This window comes from Coffea arabica, chromosome 6c, assembly GCF_036785885.1.
Source record: "Coffea arabica cultivar ET-39 chromosome 6c, Coffea Arabica ET-39 HiFi, whole genome shotgun sequence".
Taxonomy (NCBI): Eukaryota; Viridiplantae; Streptophyta; class Magnoliopsida; order Gentianales; family Rubiaceae; genus Coffea; species Coffea arabica.
The window spans coordinates 12,464,955-12,480,813 of NC_092320.1; the positions used below are offsets into that span (position 1 = coordinate 12,464,955).

The window sequence follows — 15,859 nt, forward strand, 5'->3', positions numbered from 1 at the left end:
GTAACAAGGAAATTTCGTCAAAAAAGCTTGAATCCAAAATTAAATTGGGTACCACTTTTTTCTTTTCTTTTTTTTTTTTTTGGGTTTTCGTTGCATATGAAAGTCCAAGATAATGATTGTGTGTAACTCCTGATTAAAATGCAAAGCTTGTCTAAACTTTAAAAGATATTAGACAAGGAAAAGATATTATTGGTAAAAAAGGGGGAAAAACTCAATGTATATAGAGATAAACCAATTTTAAGCAAATGATTAGACAAGTCTGAAATTTTGCAGGGGATTGAGTTGTGTTGGGTGGTAAAATGAGAGGTACTGTTAACCAAAAAAAGGGTCTAAAATCTTGCCTTGCAAAGAAGAGAATCAGTGGAGAAAAAGCTTTCCTCCCAACCAAGTACTTAGAGCCGTCATTTGACATGTAGCCTGTAGGATTCGGAGGTCAGAATTTAGGGTTAATTTCGTCCTTCATGGTCATTTTCAGAGAAACCTAGGGAAGAAAAGCCCTTCTTCTCTTCTCCCTGCCTGCATTTGGAAATATCTGCATGATCCCAAATACTTTCCACGGCAAATTAAACAATTCTATAGTTGTGTTAATCTCATGGAATCATTGTGAAGCACCATGTGTTTTCAGAATTTATCACGAAGACATTGGAATGAAAAACCATTAATGGACGATAAATTCCCCCTACCTGAAAGAGTCTGCATCAGGTTAAAAGTCTCCAAGATGGAGAATTTATCTGTGCCACTTGGAAGTCTACTCTATCGAAACTCACAAGCTGATAACTTCCTCGAATTATATATATATATATATATATATATATATATATATATATATAGAGAGAGAGAGAGAGAGAGAGAGAGAGAGAGAGAGAGAGAGAGAAATTGCTTGCAGTATTCCCAGAGCTGAAGCCCTCTTTTTTTTCACTTCAGAAAACAGGAATTGGGCAACCCGAGCAACGAACAATAGGGCATAAGTACTTGTACCAGCACCTTGTTGGCATGATCTTCTCCCTCAAAATCAAATGGTAAATGATATATTTCTGCAGCTATTTGTCCCGCGTTGCCGGAATTATCATACAGCTTATCTACATCCTTGCCACAAAAACGGTAAGACCCTAATTATCTATAGACATCTTTGCAAGTAAATGTGCCTCATGACCCACAACTGGCTAATTGGTAAGTCCCAAGCGATTCAATTTCTATAATCTCATGCAAAATAAAGGGCGTATAGAATTCGAAAGCTTTTGTCGGGTATGAACCAGCCCTGCAATCAAAACAACGTTCCGCACATTAAGATGATTAGCACCATCTTACAGAAAGTTACAGAAGAAATAACTGTCAATATGACATTAAGTATGCTTAAATTGTACAAATATTGCCCAAATGTCTACATCAGGAAGGATAGAACCAGACATAAAACTCAGGATAAGTCAAACCCATAGCCCTTACAAATTTAAACGCAGAGTCAGAAACAATCAAGTCAATTATGAGTCCAATGCCAACTTCTTACTGTACAAGAGAATGTACATCTAGATGCCTGTTACAGAACCAGACATGGTCATTGAGACTCCTGAGAGAATCTAAGTCTGCACAGTCCTGAATCCTAAAACATCTACCTGCATTGCCAAGTATCAGCAACTTTGCACAGGCAATTGTTTATCTCCAACACGATTTTATTCATCCTCCAGCTCCACAATCTGTGCCCTCCTCTCAGCTGCTTTCTTCCTGATGAAAAAGCCCCATCTCATTGCAGCCTTAATTTTTAGCCAGCCAACAACTGCTTTCCCAGAACGGGTGCGATCCTCCTCATAACTGTAGTTTGGAGATGGCGATGGCATGTAAGATTGGAAAGCAAAATTATCATCAGGCACATTAACAGCTGCATGGCCTCCCATGCTGAAAAGTCTAAGTAGGTGTTGCATATCTTCATTCTCGAGCATCTCATGGCTTCTCAAACGAATTTCCTCCTCCGACAAGAAGTCATCCACACTCTTGTCACGATTTTGAGTCCAGTCTTCAAAAGGATTGAGGTTGGATGGCTGAACAGATGACCCAACTGTCTGGAATGATGATGATGACTGTGGAGGAGCAAGGGCCAATGCTGCCCTATTATCATATCTTGTGTTCTGAATTTGGTGAGAATTGCTGATTTGCTGGTCAGGTAAACCATATGAAGTACTACCATACTGATTGCGGGAACTTGAATTCAGAATTTGAGACTGGTTAGCATATCTGGTAGCCATATTATCATTATAACCTGAACACGAGATAGTAGTAGTAAAGGTTACAGTAAGATGTAAAGTGGCCAACAAAAGTAACATTGCATAACCACAAAACATACCGGTAAATGTGTATATGTAAATGAAGTTGAGAGAAGATACTACACAATGTAAATGGAAAAATCATAGGGAGGAAAAGGTAATTAGCCCCCAGTTTTGTACCACTAGAAACCAAGAGATCAGAAAAGAAAACATCCCTAATGAAATGCATTCAAATCTCCTGTCTTTACTTACCCCTTTTCAAATAGAAGATAAACTCATAAGCAACAAAGGAAGAGGATTTCTCAATCCCAAAGGAGATATATAAGCAAGCATCAGTCTTGGCACATATTGCCTCCATCTCATATGAATGTTTCACATTGACTACTCACTAGGGTTCAGAAAAAGTTCAAGATACAAAAAAACATAAAAAGAAAAGGGGAAACAAGTTGTTCCATACACCAGATCATGTCCATGCACTATATCCTCTAATACATCCTTCCCTAGGTATTCTTGATATCATGATTGATGGTATCCAATCTTCTCACTCCAAACCACAAGCGTCGGATCCTTTTCACCAAATTCTGCTACAATGCCTCAACCCTTAGGGTGGAACATATCAGAGAGAGCAAAGCCATATTATCCTACCCAACCGGAAACATTACCCAAGTTTTCTGATAAATGCATATACTTCAATGTTCAGGACGGAAAAGAAATGCAATAAGAAAAAGAAAAGAAAACATATGGATCTTACATGGCAAAGGACGAGAAGCTGGGAACAAGTTCAACAACATGGAAAACAATCATGTTGACCTGATATTATAGTTTACCCAACTCAAATAAAAGTAAAAGGTGCCTATGCTAGGTCCAAGAGGTTAATATGAAATGTTAATAGTTTACCTAACTGAAATGTTACTATGGCTTCATTACTTTAGAATATGATGCATCTTCCCCTTTAATTGTATGTGTTGTTTGAGAAAACATTTGGGAAAATGGGGTTGACATTAGGAGATTACAGATGCATATATCTTGTACAAAAAGCAAACCAGTCATCCACTGCATGCTCAAAAGGTAGCAAACCAGATAGCAGTTCATTTGATATTCTATAAGTTGACTTTACCTCCAATCAGCATGTTTGGATCCACTGGAGATGGCTCAGATGGAACTGGTACTGGTAATCGGGGCGGATCTGAAAGCTGATTATCCAAAGCATTAGGATAATCCACTGGCCCAACTGGAAGTTCATCCCGGGATGCACTTGATTTCTTATTTTGCTTGAAGTTCAGAAGAGACTTGCCATCATACTCTATAACTAGGTTCCAGTTGTCATATGCTTTCTTTACCAAACCATCAACATATAGCTACAGGTAGAAGAAATGAAAATTCTGTTAATATGCACAACTTTTGCTATGCCAATGAAATTTAGATATTGGTAATTTTGGGAGCTTCCCCAACCAAATTTAGTACAGACCTTCTGGCTGTCAGAAAGTGAATCTGCTGGAAAATACTGTTCACTAGCTATAAGGCCACTCAGCTCATAGATGTTATTGAAGACAACACCAACATTTCTTGAATCATCAGAATAGTATACATAAAGCTTCCCACTTAGGACACAAGTCTTTGCATGCTCTATGAGGGCGTCCCACATTTTATTTGACATACCACTGCCAAGAATCTGCTCTAACACCAAAAGAATATGTCAAATACCAATAAGGCATGTTTCTCTTATACTGGAAGCAGGGATAGTATAGTAGACTTACAGTTCGCAGCTTCTGAGGGTCTGTGACCACAAGCCTAAGGAAGTGTTCAACTGAAAATATCCCTGCATTGTTTAGTCTTTTATGGAATGATCCATCCTTGCCAATCTTCTCCAATCTCCATACATCATCATTCAACGCAGGTGGATAATGCTTTTTGTACACTGCAACAAGGAAAGAAAACTTTTTAACCAATTATCAAAGTTAACAAGCAAATAAGTCAACCAACAAGTATCATCAAGCAGCCTACATTCCCCTCTGTGATCTTTGACAGTGAAAGCCTCAGTCTTTGCTTCACGAACTCGTATGCCTTCACAATATCCTGATGCAACCTTGAGGCCAAGTCTGAACTTCCTACTCCTTATCCAACTTGAATTATCAGTGAAGGTAAGCTCTCCTAAAGTTCCCACACCTTCCTTGAGTGTCACTTGTAGATCGCCAGTCAACAATGGTCTCTTTCCTTCCCGCTCTTTCACAACATGGCTTTCAAATTCTTCTTGAGTCCAGCTTTCATTATCTTCAGTGTTAAAATCACCTTCTAGCACAATAACATCCAGCTTAACACACGATTCAGGTCCAGAAGTGACAACATGCCCTGTATTTGCGTCAATCAAGACAACATGAATTGCAGCTCCCTGCTCCCCTTCTACTTTACCCCCAGTAAAGAGAGGCAGTGAAAGTCTGGACCTAAAATGCAGCTGTAAATTTCTTCCATCTGGCCCTTCAATTCGTTTAGGTGACGATGACCTGAAAATTCCAAACTTTCAGGAAGCAAATTTCCAATTTAAAAAGTACTTGATTCAAGAGATCAGCAAGTTCATCAATAGAAAACAAAAGCAAGGAAGAAAAACATTTTGTGCAAAGGATTTCAGCCACACTGAAAAGTTGTAATTTGTGCATATGTGCATCCATCAATGCAGCATACACAGCTGTACATTTATCACTTAGGTAGTGAAAGTGTAGAGACAGCCTGAGAGCAAGAAGTAAATACTACTTAAACCAAAAATGCAGATAGCCCACAAATGTGCTACAAGGAAAAAGTACCATGCATACTTTAAACCATATATGAGACGTAAACCTCTAACTACTTCACCATTACAATTCTACATAACCAAATCTACCCTGCAATAAAAGTAATTATTCACATACAAATCCGAAGAGGTTTGAAAAAGTGGAAAAAGCTATGCACTGACATAAAAAATAACTAGAATTTCAAATTATAGCCAGAAATTAACCTTCCAGTGAGTTTGGCAGGACCAAGCTTTGCCAAAGCACGTTCAACTTCTTCGCTAACCTGTCAGCAACAATTTTGAACATAAGACAAAAGAAGCTTGAGACTCCATTAAGCAAACAAAAAGCTACTGGGTAACATAAACATAAGAAAAATATAGTCATGGTAAAGATGCAGCTTTTGTCTGCTATCATACAGTTGTTTGAAGAATTTATACCACAAAAACAGGGTGAAATGTTCAGTTACATTATCAATAAAAAATCATACAACACTGAAGAGGAAGAAGCAGCAGCAGTTAAACTACCTGATCTAGCATGAAGATACACATACTTGTTTCGAACATAATGTAGATTTAGTTGATGGGACAAAGTTTCAATTTCAGTAAGCTTGTAGACAAAACTGTTCTCTTTCACGGATGGATATCTAAGTCATATTATCACTCCCAACATATGATAAAACCAGTTTAACAAAGAAGCATCTTTGTGTACTCAACTAAGGCAGAAAAATATACGAAAATATATGTTATCACAGACAAAAACTGAACAAGTGCAAAACAATACAAAATTGCAGGCAAAAAAAAAAAGATTAAAACTTTAGACTTGAAAGGTTAATCTAAATGCATATATGTGGTTGCAAATGTTAGCTTTCATATGGAAGTATTGAAATTACTCCCCCCCCAACCCCCCAAAATATATATATATATATATGTATATATTTAAAAAACCAGCAGAGCATTTATAAAGCATCAGCGTTGGGCTTACAACTCTACGAAGGATTGGCTCCAAGGATGAGCAGAGTTTCTGAAGACTATCCACCTTTAGCGCTTCCACAATGACACTGCATGAAGATTGTATTCTTAAACAGTGTGAAACCATGATGTAACAAGTCAACCGGAAACCAATTTAGAAAGGCAAACTTAGAGATAGAGATACAAATGACATGTTTCTGGCAGTTATGAAAAGTATTAATAAGCAGCAATTAAAGGAAAACAATTTGAATTACACTTTCTCAAAAATTTCACAGACCATTAGATTAAGATTTCTTTTATAGCATGCCATATCATCATAAAAGCGAGAATTCTTTCATAAAAAGCTTTAATGTCTCACAGGGCCTGATTCTTTGAATCATCTACAGGCCATTTCCATATTAACAAGGGTGCAAAAACCACATATATCTTTTTAGACCTTGAGAAATTTATAAATTGCACCCTTTGGCAGGAAATATATGATTTCCAAATTAAACTTCATATTTTGTTCTCCATCTTTCTCTGTTCTCAATCCAACATACAGAATTTTCCAACTAAAGTAGCTAATGTTAATGCAATCTCTGAAATTGAAATACAATTATATGTCCTTGAAAGACAGGATCAAAGCCGTGAATGTTCTTGGTCAAAGTGAAATGAAATGTAGAAGATAAGACAAGTTCCCTTAATAAAACCACAAAGTACCCATGTCATAGGACATGACACCGGTGCAGGTATGTAATATGTGTCAAATTTGGTCAAATATTTAGTTGGCATTACGACTTTAGATGAGGCCTCTTGGACCTTATTAATCCCTGCTCAGAACTACTTTACAGCAGTGGCAGGTACATGACCCTAGGTAAGGGGGCGCAATTTATGACTATTACGTGCAACATAATAACACTGGCCAATAAACATCTGTCTTACATGTACTGTTAATTTTAAATACGACTTAAATTAGTAATAATAAATTTAGCAATAACTTAATTCTATCTATCAGAAATTTTTCTTCTAAAAAATGTTTAACATTATATAACTTGAGGTAGGTCCAACACTCTTGTGAAAGGTAATGCATGAAATATTAATTGTTACGGGTGGCAATGCAGCCATAAAAGGGAATATCACAAAATTTGGGGGAGCAATAATGATACATTTTTACAAACTTTTCAAATTTCCCAAATCTAGGTTGTGATTTTACCAAATATCTCCCCAGGGGAGGGGAGGCAGGGCAATTGTCCATCTTGAACTATATTTGGCTCTGCCAGTGCTTACAGCCTATTCTAAAGAACCTTAGTGTTAATCAGCACCTACAAGAAGTAAAGGAGACTACAATGGTGAAAGTTTGGTAGCATCCTTCAGGGTATCTAGCTTCCATCAGCAAACGCCCAATTCAATAATACCCAATCTGGTATTACAATATGCACACAGAGATTCTTAGAACCCCAAGTTTAAAATTAGGGACAATGTTATGCGTTGCGCCATATCCAAATACTCCCTGCATATTTTTCTTCTTGTCCTGGTATCTTCTATTTTGGCAATTGGCCAACCTTGTGTCCACTACAATACACAAACCTAGGTACAAACTCATGTCCGCTACTAAAACCAAGCAGAAAAGCTCAGCATATTACATGCCAGCTGTCTTCATGCATTATATGCCAGCTTAATATCAACATTGGCACGTGGGTTGCAAAGTAATGACGCCAGATATCTTTAACTTCTTGTCATATCTTGTATTTTGGAAATTGGCCAACCTTGTGTCCACTACAATACACAAACCTTATCAACATTGGCACATGGGTTGCAAAGTAATGACGCCAATGGCGCCAGATATCTTTAACTTCTTGCCGCATCTTGTATTTTGGGAATTGGCCAACCTTGTGTCCGCCAGAATACACAAACTCGTGTCCACTACTAGAACCATGCAGAAAAGCTCAACATCTTACATGCCAGCTATCTTCATGCATTATATGCCAGCTTAATATCAACATTGGCACGTGGGTTGCAAAGTAATGACGCCAGCTATCTTTAACTTCTTGTCGTATCTTGTATTTTGGAAGTTGGCCAACCTCCCCACTACAATACACAAACTCACGTCCACTACTAAAACCACGCATAAAAACTTAACACCTTACATACCAGCTGTCTTCATGCATTATATGCCAGCTTAATATCAACATTGGCATGTGGATTGCAAAATAATGACGCCCACTATCTTTAACATTAGAAATTGAACACGGTGAACTACCGATGTCATCCATTGGTTCCCTCTATCCAACTTTAGGAATTATTAGACCCACCTAACTTGAAATTCTCCTAGGATGCTGCTCCATGCAAAAGATCGGAGAACTCCTAATAATAACACTGATCCAAAGTATACTCTCAAAATTAAGAATTAAAAATTGAACTATTATAATTGCTCCTGATGATCACTGGGTAAACTACTTGTCCTTCTAGTTCACTTGCCTTAACATCACCACATCAAACTCGTGTTTTGCCAAAAACAAATTATTTTTAAAGGTGAATTGTGTGACATTGAAACAGTTCTTTTCTTAGAGCCAGAAAAAGACTCGGTTTCATATGGGAGGGGGAAAGTGGGAGCCAGAGAGCAAAAAGGAAAACGTGAACTGGAAAGAGACGTTAAAGTTAAGTAGCACTGCCAGATGTTTCAGCTTTACGTGTTTTAAATGTATACCACTACTGAATCCTACATCCTCCAAAACATCCTCTTCAATCATGTATAGTACAGGAGAGAGAATCAATGGTTCAAGAAATGAGGCCCACAATCACTATACATATTCTACATGTATACGTCGTATATACACATATACATACATTAATAAAGTAAAAGAGATATTGTAGCTAACACTTGAACATATGTGGTCCACCATTGCTCCAGCATACATATATGTATCATACATACAAATAGCTACATAGACATAGAGAATGCGTGACTGAGTTTGCTTGTCTGTTGATTCCTAGGTCTTAAATTGATAGAAAATCACCAATTTTGCTATCACTGTCAAATTTGTAACCTGCTACTCAATTTTGAATCTTGAACAATAATTTTCACCTAAATTCCGAACTTTCAGTGATCCTAAGACTAAACCCAACTACATATACCCGTGATAAATCATACAGCATAACAAACTATGAAATCAATAGTATCCAACACAGCTACAAAATTTCCCTTACAAATAATTGAAACTCCCAAAATGAACAACCAAATTTCAACCACATTAGCCTCCAAGACTAACTCAAATTTCAAATTGCCCCAAACCAAAATAACATCAACTAATTCGCAACCAGATTCAGAACAGGAACACAACTATGTATTTAAGTTCCAAAAATGCCACTCCACACAATCTCAAATCCACAAGAATTCAACCAAATCCCACAACCAGCCAAAGTCAATCTTCAACCAAATAAAATTAAATAAATTAGAAAACACAAATTGACAAAATCAGCCCAAAGTTAGAACTTATACCTAGCCAGAGCAGGCCGTTTTCGCTCCTGCTGTTGGTCATCCTCACCGTCCAAAATCCTCTTCCTAGTCTGCATTTCCACAAATACCGCAAACCCTACAATAAAAAAAAAAAAAAAATCAGCCGATCAACAAAACAAACAGATCTTATAAATAGACCCAAATTCAGCACAACAAAAGTCTAGCACCCCCCATCTCCCGCCACAAACATTCCCAAAACCAATTAATCAGCTAAAAACCCTAATTCGCCAAACTTACTTATTTACAAATAGATAAATACGAAGACGTGTAGTCTACATATCCTTTACCTGATTGACAGTTGAAATGAGTTTACAAGACTTAATACTTTGTCCGAACGAGGATGAAGCTGAAGCTCGGGCGGGATTCGACCGACTGGGTGTTTCTAGGTGAAGTGGGTGTAGTCTACTCTGACGACTATGTGGTAAGAAGGGGGATCTTAGCTGCTCGCCTACTTGTATCAGCCAAGTACAGTGTTTCAGATATGTGGAGGATTTGTGCATTTGGTCCTTGAGTTTTTAGTCTACTTATGCTTTTGTACAGCCAAAAATTAAATTGACTCAAAATCTTTTACTTTTATGGAATTTTTGTTTTTGGTAAACTTGACCACTAAACATTGTTTTGATTTTTAGAATAAGTTGTGCGTTCTTCATGAGTGAATATATTTTCTAATATTCTATAAGTCTGGTTCAATGTGTCTGTGAGTTTTTAGTCTAATTATGCTTTTGTACAATCAAAAAATTAAATGGGCTCAAAATCTTTACTTTCATGAAATTTTTTGTTTTTCGTGTACTTGATTACTAAACATGGATCTTGATTTTTAGGATAAGTCGTGCGTTTTTCATGAGTGAATATATTTTCTAATATTCTATAAGTCTGATTCAATGTGTCAAATTTTACTTATGTAAATTTTCTGACAATAAATGTCGGTTGTATTCAGAAGATACTTTTGCTAAAAATAGAGATAAATTGAGCATCATCATTTCAAATGAATAAAAAATAATTTTCAAGAAAATACGTTAAGAAAATTTTTTCATGTTAATTTTCTGACAGTATGTGTCAGTTGTATTCATTAAATACTTTTACTGAATGTAAAGATAAACTAAGTGTCATCATTTCAAGTGAATAAGAAATAATTTTCAAGAAAATGGATAAAGAATTTTTGACAAAAAATCATCGAAATTCAAAGCGATACAATTTATGTGCTCATTTGATCTTCTCATCTTGGATAACTTCAAATCCTTTATCTCATTTCTTGTGCCAATTTTGTGCTATCCTATTTATTGTATAATGTATTTACAATATACCATAACAATCTTATAAGTGAAATTGTGTATGTAGAAAAAATTAGAAAAATGTGGATAGAAATTAATATGAGAAGGCAAATTGAGAATATAAATTCATTAATACACCACACGTTAATACAAAAAAGATTTCAAATTCTAGTTGGCAAGCTATCTACGATTGCATATTCATTCCAACTATTAAATTTATTTACTTTTCAAGTTCTATTACATTTTTAGATTTTGCCGAGTGCAATGAAAATGAAACATCAAAATACTGAGCGCCGTTTTACAATTATTGGGCTCTTAAGGGTTGAAAAAGGATAATTGCAAACTTACCAAGATCTTTTTCGTTTTTGCTTCCTTTTGGACTTCTCGGCTTGATGACGGGATGCAGTTGGATGCTACGTTTTGTGAAATCTAGGCCGTCAGTTTGCAGTTGTGTGACGGCTGTGGATAAAAAGGTTATCTCGTCAGAATTTGTCATCTTTCCTCCATTTTTTACTTTTATTCCTCCGTCTCACCACCACTTTGATAGTCCTTACTTTTTTCACACTTTGATAGTTCTGATTTTTTTTACATAATTTAAAAAAAGATAGTTAACTTTATTACAACAATCAATTTAGATAACTATTTTCCTAAAATACCCTCACATTAATTAGAGTATCACTTATAAGAACTTGAATTGATGGTAAAAAAAATATAAACTCTTATTAAGTGAGATAGATTTATAGTAACAATAACTTACATTGAATAAAGATATTTTAGAAAAATTAAAATATAACTATATTCTTCAATTGAAAAGTAAACTATAATTTGGGACAGACGAAAAAGGAAAACAGGACTATCAAAGTGAGACGGGGGAATAATTTTTTCCTCTTTTTTTCCAAAGCCAGAAATTGACTTTTTGGCATTTTACAAACCTAATTTCACAGGAAATCACAAAAGCCGGCAACTCTTGTGGTTCCTGAGGAGACTTATAAACTACCCAAAGCCCCCCTCCCAAACCTTCGATGTGGGATAACAACTTAAACAGGCGAGCTGCTGTTAAGACCTAAAGAGACCTCACTCAACCTGGTACAGGCTATTGTCTTTTTTTCCAAACCTAATTCTGGTCTTTTGGCATTTTACAAACCTAATTCCACAGGAAATCACAAAAGCCGACAACTCTTGTGGTTCCTGAGGAGACTTATAAACTACCCAAAACTCCCCCTCCACCCAAACCTTCGATGTGGGATAACAACCTAAGCAAGCGAGCTGCTGCTAAGACTTAAAAAGACCTCGCTCAACCCGGTACAAGCTGTAATTTTTGTCCTCGCCTGCACAGCTTTTGCACCTTTCTTTTTACTTTTCTCTTTAACTACGTTTCAATTTTCATATGGTGTGGCCCGTGTGGGGTATAGAAATATTCTGTGTAAACTGTAAAGGGTATATGAATCATCATTTCCATTTTGACCCTTTTGTTGATTTTATTCCATACTAGATTCTATTTCATTTACTATAAAATAACCCTTTATTTAACTATGCCATTTTTGCATCAAGGTTCAATCCATAAGAGGAATAAATCTATCTTTTGATTGTTTTCTTTTCGTATTTATTTGCCCGTGTTTGATATAATCGAAGAAATGGCACATTTAAAGCTTGTTACTATAAAGAAGCTTAAGTACTTTCATTTTAAGTACATTTCTTTGTGATCAAAGCTTAAAGATCTTTTTTTGCTTCATCCACTTATATTTGTTAGTCTAGCTAAAGCAAAAGAAAAAATTTTTACAAAAAAGAAACTTTGTTGTGTTAATTATTAAGTGACTTTTTAAGTAAAATTTAAGAAGTATGGAGAGGACTTAGGGGATTAAAATTTAGAACCTCTAAATTCTAGGATTTCAACCTTAATCACAAGGAAAAAATTAAAAAAAGTGACTTTTTGGTATGATCTACATTTTAGATGCTCTTAACAAACAACAAATATCTACAGATGTGATTCATAATTACCTTATAAACCAATATTGCCTATCACTATACCTTAGTTTTTTTAACTCTTTTTTTTTTGAAACAAGATTTGTCTTGCAGGCATGTATATATGTACATATGTATGTAATACACACATAAATATACATATACATACATATGTATATATATCTTGCACACACGCGACATGCATGTATTTATGTACATATGTATGTAATTCATACATAACTATACATACACATGTATTCATACATATATACATATATATATATATATGTCTCGCACGCACCCGACATGCACGTATGTGTGTACATATGTATGTAATACATACATAAATACATACATATGTATGTATATATAGAGAGAGAGAGACATGTGTATAAACACACATACAAATATTTGCAAGTATTTAGTGTATATACTCAATAACTCTGTCCATACTTTGGCATAAAGGACAAGATGTAAATTTAGAGCTATGGAATTTAGAATAATTTTGAACTGTAAGTCATTTTCATTAATCGTAACAGATGGTAGTCACTAACGACAATAAATACATAATCGAGTATTTTTCTACTGCATTATGTAGTAAGTAATCAATTGAACTGGACAAACATAGTTAGAGTGAAGTAAATTTGTTTCTAATTTGACGGCAAAATTTTGGAAATGATTTTGGATTATAACTTGAAATTCGATTATTTGGAGAAGACTTTTACGATTAAACCTTTTTTTTTTTTATATTTTCATTTCTCTTTTTATGTTTGTTTGTCTACCATGAGCATGGAGTAAAAAAAGAAACACTGCTTCACGTAAATAATATGGACATTGTATGATGGGGCTAGATTCGCTACTGAGAATTCATATGTGCTATAGCTATGTGGACGTCTTGAATGAATAATTTACTACCTAATTAAGTAATTAACCCCTTTCAATGTGCTTGCTCTGGCAATTCTTTTCTCTTGCATGGGTATAATTTCTAAAAATTGAAAAAGAGCAAATTAGAAAGAAGAGAGGAGTAAAAGCGTGAGATGAAATGCAAGAGGCTGATCTTCAACCTAGACTGCCACGTTAAAAGTACTCCGTGGATGCACACGTCCATTTGTCAAAACTAGCTCATGCATCCTGTACTGGTGCCACCTAAGGAAATCGTGACTTAGCCCATATAAATTCCATTCATGGAGCCACATTTCCTTCACTCCCTTCTTCACCAAAATCCAAAACAAATCTCTATACTCTATCCTCCCTTTCTCGTTGTCCTCATGGCTCACATAAACTTTGTGTACGGTTTAGTGATCATGATGATGAGCCTGTCCAGCAGTGCTAGCACCACCGCTGGTGCTGGTGCTAGTACGAGTGTTGCTACTGCTGAAGGTAGTACTAGTACCACTACTAGTGCTGAAGAAGTTGGCGAGACTGATGATTTGCTTATCCAAATTCTCTTCCGTTTGCCTGTGAAATCTCTACTTAGATTCAAATGCGTTTCCAAGAGATGGAAGAGCATTATTTCTACTCCCTACTTCTCCATCAATCACACTCGTAGAAATTCAAAACCCATATCATCCAGCCTGCTGATGCTCAATGATCGATCTTTAATCCTTCTTTCACTTGGGAACCATGAGAATAATACTAATGCTGATTATCGAATCCCATCATTTAGCTTCTTCAACATCACCGCAGACGTAACCATGAGGATTCTGGGGATGTGCAGTGGCTTGATGCTATGTTTCATAACCTCAGCCTTCAAAGAACACGAGTACGCTTATTGCGTTGGCAACATCACAACTAAGCAGCTCAGGAAACTTCCTCCCCCGAGCATGCTCGCGACCAACCTGATTATCGGTATGAATTTGGCTTTTGACCCATCAAACTCACCTCATTTTAAAGTCATCTGCGTTGGCCAACACTTCATGCAGGACGCTGGAAGTTGTGAAATTGAGATTTACTCATCAGAAACCGACGAATGGAAACTCTGGAACGGCTCCTTCTGCAATCCTTTCGATATTCTGGAAGTTTTTGATCGCGGGGTTTTTTGCAATGGTGCAATGCACTGGCTTAATTTTGGGGGCGACTCATTTTACTTTGTTCTTGAGAACGAGGTCATGAAAATTATGCCAATGCCTCCCATGCATAGCGATATTTATACTACCAAGAGGCTAAGGTTTTTAGGGCAGTCTGGAGGGTACCTACATTTGGTTGATTTTGAATCAAACCTTTATCATAATCCACCGATGGATATATATGAGATGAGGACGGATTATTCAGGATGGATTTTGAAGCACAGATTTGATCCCAATAACATAGCAATGGAATTCCCAGAAATGACTAGAGAAATCCGGGTGAATACTCAATACACTGATGATGAAAACGACACTAGTATTCATACGGCCAGGTACTATTTGTGCTCAATCATGAGTACTAGAAGGGCTCCAGATGGGGAGAGTATAGAGGTTATACTTCTTCTACCCAGCCGTATTATCGCATACAATCCTAAGGATAACAGCAGCAGGACGCTCCTGTTGTTGAAAAAAAGAGTAGCGGTTCAAGATCACAAGTGGTATGATGTGCATCAGTTCACTGAGACCCTCTCTTGGCTTTAGTTTGCTGATGCATTGTGGAAATCTATCCTGCTGTTGTAAGCCGATATTTGTATCATTTGTTGTGGTGAAAATGGATAGGAATAATGCAATGCATTGCATGCAATAGTCCTCCTGTTTGTAAGCCGTAGTTTGCAGTGCCATGCATTTCCAGGCTGGTGGTCAGGAAATGGTGTCCAACTTGGCTTTGTTTGTAAGATATATTTATGAATTAAAGAGTTTCTGTATTATAGAGAATGGTCTTTGTACTTTTTCAGAAGCAGACAGTCTCAACCGCATGCTTCATTAAATTTGCACTAGTTCAGGATTACTACGTCTGAGACATTTGAACTTTTCAGTTGCCACCTGGCCGGGATATATTGTACGGTTGTATTCATTATTTGAGACCAAAGGCAGGACCCCCAAAAAAAAAAACCTGGAGTAGTAGTAAGCAATGGGTTATCAACGGAACACCAATAAATCATTACTGCAATAGTGTAAATTCATCTACTCTGCTGAACTCAAGATCTCGAGAAATAAGTCAGGAAAGCTCAAACGGA

The 15,859-nt window shown here is 36.4% G+C and overlaps 2 protein-coding genes across 2 annotated transcripts; one reads left to right on the forward strand and one right to left on the reverse strand.

Annotated features, from left to right (window-relative positions):
* Window positions 1-1,314: 1,314 nt before the first annotated feature.
* LOC113691975 (calmodulin-binding protein 60 B) lies at window positions 1,315-9,911 on the reverse strand. The gene is made up of 9 exons (XM_027210303.2): window positions 9,772-9,911; window positions 9,467-9,560; window positions 6,002-6,077; window positions 5,245-5,303; window positions 4,260-4,756; window positions 4,013-4,173; window positions 3,724-3,927; window positions 3,373-3,613; window positions 1,315-2,251 (listed from the first exon to the last, which is right to left on the reverse strand). The coding sequence occupies exons 2-9, from the start codon at window positions 9,538-9,540 to the stop codon at window positions 1,668-1,670; spliced, it is 1,896 nt and encodes a 631-aa protein (XP_027066104.2). The 5' UTR covers window positions 9,541-9,560; window positions 9,772-9,911; the 3' UTR covers window positions 1,315-1,667.
* Window positions 9,912-13,896: 3,985 nt separating this feature from the next.
* LOC113692936 (F-box protein At5g07610-like) lies at window positions 13,897-15,557 on the forward strand. Its single transcript, XM_027211537.2, has one exon. The coding sequence runs from the start codon at window positions 13,902-13,904 to the stop codon at window positions 15,321-15,323; it is 1,422 nt and encodes a 473-aa protein (XP_027067338.2). The 5' UTR covers window positions 13,897-13,901; the 3' UTR covers window positions 15,324-15,557.
* The last annotated feature ends 302 nt before the right edge of the window (window positions 15,558-15,859 follow it).

Coding starts and splice junctions, on each gene's coding strand:
- LOC113691975 (XM_027210303.2), bottom strand. CDS start 9,540: ATGCAGACTAGGAAGAGGATTTTGGACGGTGAGGATGACCAACAGCAG. Junction 3,614..3,723: donor CACTTTCTGACAGCCAGAAG/GTCTGTACTAAA, acceptor TTCTACCTGTAG/CTATATGTTGATGGTTTGGT. Junction 2,252..3,372: donor TCCAAACATGCTGATTGGAG/GTAAAGTCAACT, acceptor TCTCGTGTTCAG/GTTATAATGATAATATGGCT.
- LOC113692936 (XM_027211537.2), top strand. CDS start 13,902: ATGGAGCCACATTTCCTTCACTCCCTTCTTCACCAAAATCCAAAACAA.